The sequence below is a fragment of the Mastomys coucha genome, unplaced genomic scaffold (assembly GCF_008632895.1).
Source record: "Mastomys coucha isolate ucsf_1 unplaced genomic scaffold, UCSF_Mcou_1 pScaffold20, whole genome shotgun sequence".
Lineage (NCBI taxonomy): Eukaryota > Metazoa > Chordata > Mammalia > Rodentia > Muridae > Mastomys > Mastomys coucha.
The window spans coordinates 19,163,835-19,171,696 of NW_022196903.1; the positions used below are offsets into that span (position 1 = coordinate 19,163,835).

The 7,862-nt window shown below is 37.3% G+C and overlaps 1 protein-coding gene across 1 annotated transcript; it reads right to left on the reverse strand.

The window, feature by feature from the left end:
- Window positions 1–5,588: 5,588 nt before the first annotated feature.
- Tas2r16 (taste 2 receptor member 16) lies at window positions 5,589–6,488 on the reverse strand. Its single transcript, XM_031380769.1, has one exon. The coding sequence runs from the start codon at window positions 6,486–6,488 to the stop codon at window positions 5,589–5,591; it is 900 nt and encodes a 299-aa protein (XP_031236629.1).
- Window positions 6,489–7,862: the final 1,374 nt, after the last annotated feature.

The window sequence follows — 7,862 nt, forward strand, 5'->3', positions numbered from 1 at the left end:
GTAGCATAAACTGTGCTTTGATAGAAATCCTGAATTTGACTGAAGAACCCTTGAGTCATCCATCTTGTCGATAATTCTTAGATTGTTGCATTTACGGAAGAAGTAGGGAGGAAAGCAGATTTCTTGATTCATATCAGAAGACCACCTTCTTTCCAAGTTCTTTGAGTGAGCCTCATTCAAACCCTCAAGTACTGTTGGTGGTAATGTGCCAACGTGCTCAGAAATAACTACCTACACAGCCTATCTTTAGCCCTAGGAGTGAAAGCTTGTGAAATTTATCTTTCTTCTAATTTTAAACTTAAATCTGAAGAGTCACTTTCCCTTGTAAATATGTAAGTGATTATTCTCAGTCATTTTGACTACCTTGGCTGTAATTCAGTTCCGTCTAACATAGTTTTAAAATAAATGCTCATTTACTTATTTATTGTGAAAAAGAATCCACATTTAAAGTCAAATTTAAAGAATGGATCCCTAAAGAATGTGTATGATCCAATCTATGGATAGCCTGACAGTTTAATATACATATAATCAAAAATATCAACTTAGCAAAACTTGTCTTTGAAATTCTTTATCCAACGATTGCCATTAAAGCTAGCCAATTCACACTCAGGACCAATTTTGGAAGTTTTATTAAAATAGAGGCAACTGTATCAGAGATGTATTAAGCTGAGTTTGGGGGATTTGGCAAGCAAATGATAAACAAGTCCTGGGTCTTAGTAGTAACTCCATGGAGAAAGCCTACAATGCATATCTTTTCCTGTTTAGACGCTTTTGTTTTTATTTTGAATTACTGAAATGTGTTATACCTTATTAATTGTGTATATTCTTCTCAGTCTATGAGAAAATTTTTCCTCAGATTCTCTCTTAATATACATTTCTGAAACAAAAGTGAAATTGTAAAATATTTAAAAACTGCTTAACAGTTACAATTATATTATCAATCTTTTATTGCTAAAATACTTTCAATAGCATCTTTTTTGAAGGTATCAGGCCTCTTTGTCTATCTTCCCCCACCCCACCTGGTTTGTCTCTCTCTGTCTCCTTTTAAAGTAACAAACATTTGAAAATACCATAATTTACAATAGAAATGCAACTACATATGAAAAATCACACACAATTTAAACATGAGCATCAGAATGGCATGAGAATAAAACCCTAGCTTAAGAGTTTTCTACTAGGGGTAGAAAGATTCTATTGCCTGAGAGTTCATGATGCTCCATCAGGATTCTGATATATGAGCCATGGTGACTCTGGTGACAGAGAACTAAGGCAGCCCTTGGCTTAGCTCCTGAAAAGAGATATTATCTTGAAATAATTTTAAGTAGGATCTAAATATAATATAAGTATATTATAAATAAATGTAAGCAGGATCTAAATATAATGCAGAGTACTTGGCACTTAACCTTAGGGGACAAAAATATCAAGACCTTCTATAGATTACCAACTTTTATACTTCTTATAACAAACTTCATGATTAGGTCAAACTCAAAAAAGAACCCTCAAAATTTTCTGATTCTAAATATTTTTCTATAACTAGCCTTTCTCAGCAGCAGATAATATTACACATTTTGTGGATCTATGAAAATGTTTTAGGCTAAGGTTTTTAAGATTATCAACCTAAACATTATTCTCATACCCAATTAAATTTTCTTTCACCTATTTTGGTCTGATTAAGGTGAGAGCTTGCAAGGGAGATAGATGAGATTGTTTCTAATTGGTCTACCATATTTTTTTCTTTCTTTTATTTTCAAATGATCATCAAATTGAAGGAAGTAGGAGAAAGTAAAGGGGTGTCTTGCTTGGTGGTGTGTTTAGGTGCCCTCTGTACAGGAAGTAGTTGAAACTATTTCCTGTTCTTTAGAACACAAGGGCCTTTTCTACTTTTACTATTTCCTGGGAAGAAAGAGAGAGGCAGCTTTTCCTCTTAACACGTTTTTATGTGGACCTGCTATGAAACATCCCAGCCCCTACCGGAGCTTCTCAAAAGCAAAAATGGTCAGAGATATTCTGATAGATCTACCATGGGCATCATCAGCAACATGCACAACTTCATTTTGTGAAAGAGCATGTGCTGATCACACTGCTATCTGTCTTTGCCTTCTCAGTAGGGTACAGTAGATTGATAGTATAATAAGTCATAATATTACATGATATTTATTTAATTCTAAATTCTAGAATTCAGAGTTGTTATCTATCTTATTGCAATTTAATTTCTGTGCACAGAAAACTACTACAAAGGAACATTTTAAAATAAAGGTAGAATTTGACAATGTGACAAAGCTCTCATTGATACCACATCACATAGTAGAAAGAGGAATAATTCTGAGGGGCAAAAGCCTGTGGTAGATTTGAAATTCATGCATAAGCAGCAATAGTGGTAGGCCTAGAAAGGCAGTGCCTTTTAAAAGGGCACACTCAATTGGAAAGGTGAAATTTAGCAAATGTGAAGAGAGCATTTCCCAGGCTTGGAGGCAGCCTATGCAAATATCCTGTGCATGGGTATTGACATTCAGAAAATAGTGAGAAGATACATAACCTCATGCAAACATTGAGGTTTACATTGTAGATTATTGGGAGTTAAGACTTGGCAGGTGTTTCAGAGAAGGTGAGGGACTCTCTTGACTACCAGGAGGAGTCAAAGGAGACAATGGGAGTTTCTGAACCCATGCACCCAACTTAGTAGGAGTGTGGGTAAAGGAGAAAGGTTTTTATCTAGCAAATAAAATCTGGGTGAGTCTAATTATGAGTAGACTCTATGATAAGTGTTATTAGGAATTCACCATTGTTGCCAGTCCACACAGTACTATAAGTCATTCACCAAGATCATGGGGGCACTGTATAAAGGGCAAAGATCTACTTTCAAGTTGCTAATAATTTGACGCTTACATAGTGAATGATTTTCGCAGGTGCCAGCCTGCAGTACTCACAGGGTTTTTCTTAATTTCACTGACTCTACCAATGGGCTTCTAAACATTTGTTCCCCAAACCTATAAACATACCTTTTTCAATTCCAGTAAACACAACACACTCACTGCTAAAGCATAGTGAGCCTAACATACAATACAGTATTGAAGACTGAACAACAGAAACACATGAGCCCCTTAGTGCCATGTGTTTTTCCTTGTTCTTGGACACATTCTCTCTATTGTTTTTCTGTAGCATCTCCCTTTTAATCTTTTCCTTTTTTCTAGATTGGAACCCTTTGGTCTCTTAAAAAGCATCCCTCTGCTTGCTTTCCATTTTCATTGGTTTTAGAGTGAGAGATAATCATCAGTATGGATTTAACATTCTTAGGTCTGTTTTCCAGCATTGCTTGGGTGATCTTGACTTGTCCTTCCAGCTTGAAATGAGATAATGGATGGAAGATTTCCTTGGGAACTTGTGGGTGTCACAGATATATAGGACAAGCATCATTTCTGTTTCTACTTTTTTTTTTTAGACTTCCTCAACCTTCAGCTGTTTTTAACACTCCAACCTCATGTATGTCATGGATAAGTTTTCCACTGCACTTTTTTCAAAGAAAAATAGTGGGAACACTAAAAATACTCCCTAGTTTCTGGAATAGTATCCGTGTGTGTGACAGTGGGGGCGAGGGGGTTCTTTAGCTCATTCTCTATTTATATACTTGTAAAGAGAACAGTCCTTCCTTCTAGCTATCTGAGATTTTGGAACATGCAAAGACCCTTCTGAATATAGACACAAATAACAAAGGTATAATCCAAGTTTCCCTGGCTCTTGCTCAACTCACCCTGAAAGGATCCCAAACTCTTTCTTACAACCTAACTCCTTACAAGCTTACAAGCCACTCCTAGGAGACCTTGGCAACATTGTTAAGATTTATTCTGCTCAGAATCCCTTCAGGTGAGACTACTCAGCAGACATTACTAAGTATACCATTTTCCATCCCACCTTCAGCTGCAGTTGAGCTAGTGTAACCCAGGAGATAACCACACTGCATGGAACATGTCATTCTTCAAGTGGGGCAGGATGTTTTTTCTTTCCTATGCAATATCAGGGATACTGCTGTGAAAAGTTGAATGGAAGTTTTGGAAGTAGTCTTTTAGGCTTTACTGACTTAACAATCATACTCTCAGTATCAACATGGATTCAACATGGAAAATATGTCAGAGTGACACACTCAAGAGAAAAAGAATATCCATTTCTCTTCAGGCACCAAAATTTGCTTTCACAACTGGCAACGAGTTACCCATATCCAAGTCTCCATCGGACGGTTTGCTTTCAGGAGTAGTCTCAGTCTTCTAAAGAAAGAGTCAGAAGTTCAGCTCACCAAATATGGCCACCATGTATAAAAGTTGGAAAGTTGTGTTCCCTACCTTGTCACTAGAACACAGAAAGGGATATTTCTTTGTTTAGCAGAAATATGTTGAAAGTGTCTGGAATAGATTAAGGCTGAGAAATAAGTACCCAGAGTTAGTTATTAATGAGATATTTGGTTGTTAGCGAGTCAGTGAAAAGAAGAATATGAAGAGAAAATATGTCATGGTGAGGTAAAGGCAAAGATCTGATACTTGTTAGAGGAAGTTTAAAGCAATAGATATTGAACAATGATGTCTTCTGGGTGATTTCAAAATGGATTTTTCTGTGGTCCCTATATTCTTACCCAACTGGGAGAATTTTGGGTTGTTACAAGCACAGGAAAATAAGGTACAGAAAATGTAGGTTGACATCACTACTCTGTTGTTGAGATGGATTCTTAGCTCTCTGTGTTATATGGGGCAATAAATAAACAAATTTTAAAAGAAGTAGTTACAAATTAATATAGGAAGTGTTCCAGAATGTTTGCTCTGAGTTACAGCACAATTTAATCAAGAATCAAGGCAACGACTTGTCAGTTTTTACCCATTGAAATCATTGATATTTAAGGATATCATGGATGAGACTAGAGTGGGCAAATGATATTCTGGGGAAGAATACAATGTCTTTGTCAATGGAATAAAGAAGAGTTAATTTTCTACTAGACTTATAAAGGAATCAAGGGACAGTATTTGGAGAGAGGCAAGTGTGTGTGTATATGTGTGTGTGTGTGTGTGTGTGTGTGTATATGTGTGTGTGTGTGTGTGTGTGTGTGTGTGTATGTGTGTGTGTGTGTGTAAATCACTGAATAAAAGTCCAGAATCAGCAGAATAGGATGTGGGCAATAGTAATACATTTTCCTTCTTAAACTCAAGTTAGAAAGAGGAATTAATGGCTTAGTATGGTGAGCATTAAGTCCACAGACAATAGATTCCTGACAGGAAGGAGGATTTATATGAATTTGTGAAGCAATCAACAATTGTGAGAATGACTTTGACTGTAATATATAGAACACCCCATGTTTTAAATTGCAGTGGTGGCTAAAGCTAAGCAGAGTTGGTATGATCATGAGAAAAATCAAAACCAACCTCGGGACTATGAATAGGACAGGAAGGGAATGGGTCAGAATACAGGCAAGATTGGTGATGATGTATAGATGCAGCCATCTGTGGACATGAAAGGGAATGAAGTTTGTGTTCAAGTTTGCATTCCACTATAAGGACTGTGCCAATGCAAAATCTCCTTACCCCAGGGGCTTTACTATATTTCCTGCCTCAGGAAGGCTCTGGGCTCCAGAACTGCAGCTTCAGTGCTTTTTTCAATACAGGGTTGCTCATCATCAGTGAAGTAAAGTGAATACAGACTAAACCATAGATGACAGCTTCACAGACCCAGAACCATGATTTCTTATCAAATACAGTGCCAATAAAGGAGACGACTATAGTTAGAAAATAGGATGTGAAGAAGATGAAGAAGGTAGCAAGAGATCTCAGAACAGTGCACTGAGCTTTCAGGCTGGAGTTGCTGCTGCTGTAGTGTTTCATCTGCCCCCAGTGCTGGACCAGTGAGACTGTGAGTAAGATGATAGAAGCCAGGAACACGAGGAAAGGAACACAAAACCCAATCATTTTAAAAGGATGAGAAAAATACCATTCAAATGTCTGTAGTCTTAGAATCAAAGAACTGTTTCTGGGTAAATCATCTAGGGTGACTAATTCCATCTGGATGTGATATTTAACAACAGAAGGGATGATGGATAAACAAGAAGCTATCAGAGCACCCAGTATCAACCAGAGAACCAGTTTCAAAATTTTCAACCTCAGCCAGAGGAAGATGGGGTGAGTGAAGGAAGAGACCTTGACACAGTAGAGGACAGCAAGCAAACTTGTTAACCAGAATGTCAAAACGTTCATGAACTCCCAGACGACCGATACCTTCCAAAATAAAAGGACAGGCCTAGAATAGGTACCAAAGTTGTACAGCATCGATGTCCACTGTAGACAGAAATGTGAAATGCCCAGGCTGATGAGAATCATTTCCACCGCTGACAGTCTTTGAAAGTGCATCCACTCTCTGAACAGCACTGCAACCGTTGTGCAACTTTGCACAATTATTACTAAGGACTCAAGCACATACATGATGATGGAGAAGATGGTGACTTGGGTTGGCACCATGCTTCTACTCTGAAGTGTCTTTCTGGCCAAAGATTCAGCAGCTCTATACCACTTTCCAAATATGTAACAGGCATGTGCTCTTACCGCGCTCCGTATATGCGAGCACCTCTTTGCAGATGCAAATCCTCTTCACTCACATTTGACATAGACATTTCCCTATCGACAGGATTTGTCTATGCTTTGCTTGTCGAGTTAAATTCACACAGGGATGCATGAAAATCTTGCTTGGGTGTGGGTTCTTGATCCTAAGATCATTTGATTATTTTCATACAGAGAAATCCATTATATATGCATGTTGTTTTTGCTTCTTCACCTCTTTATCTGCTCAAGGTGCTCTTTGGGTAGCTTTCCATCTTCTTTTAACAATGTCTCTAAAAATGTACAAATTAATAATTTGAGAACTAGAAAAGATGAATCCTTTACTGTGCATTAATGTCCTCAGCAATGTATCCATTATGTCAAATGATATACGAATGCCAGCCTTGGAATCCCCCTTTTCAGGCACTTTGGTTGGGGGTGTGAGCATTGCAGCTGAATTGTGAGGGAAAATAAAAAAGGTAATGGAAGTCTCTGCTTGGAAATCCACCCATCATTCCTAAAGCTCAGGCCTTCTGGCCCCATCTGTTGAAGTTCAATCTCAAAAGTATGTACTGAATCTCCCAACTCAGAGATAACAAATTGTAGCAAAACCACCACACAGTCTTTCTTGATCTCCCAATGGAGATGAAATATATTTGCTTCTCCACTACTCTTTTGCTAATTCCAATGCTTTTACTACATACTTTTCAATGTTTTGGAAACTGTTCTTGTTTCATTAATATTGCTTCTGTTTATCCATCCATGGCTAAGTTCTTATGTCACTTTTCCCAGATGATTTGGAAGAGAACCATTTCGCCAATATTACAACACATCACTTCTAAAGGTGTAAGGTATTCTTTCACAGATATGCAAGAAGACTAGAGAAGAAATACATTTTCTCTTAACATGGGTCACTATTTATTTAAATAAGCACCAACTATTTAATTAGTGGTTTCAAAAGTGACAGACAGATTCTAGTAATTGGTAGCTAGTGAGAGAAACAAAGTGAAAACTGTTGACTCTATGAAATCCAAGCCTGGATGGACATTTAATTTTTCAAGATTGGGAAAGCAGGGGTAATCTAACATGAAATGTTCAATAGTTAAGCATAAACCTTCAAACCCCACTGAACTCAGTGGCACAAAGAAAAACAATATGTAATTTTTAACATTCTACTAACACATAGGATTGCAATTAGAAAACATCTGCTTTGGAATTTTAGTAAAAATGCAAAAAGCAGGAAATAAAATAATTAAACAATAGCCTGTAATTAAGGAATGGATTGACTGAAATGTT

Coding starts and splice junctions, on each gene's coding strand:
- Tas2r16 (XM_031380769.1), bottom strand. CDS start 6,488: ATGGTGCCAACCCAAGTCACCATCTTCTCCATCATCATGTATGTGCTT.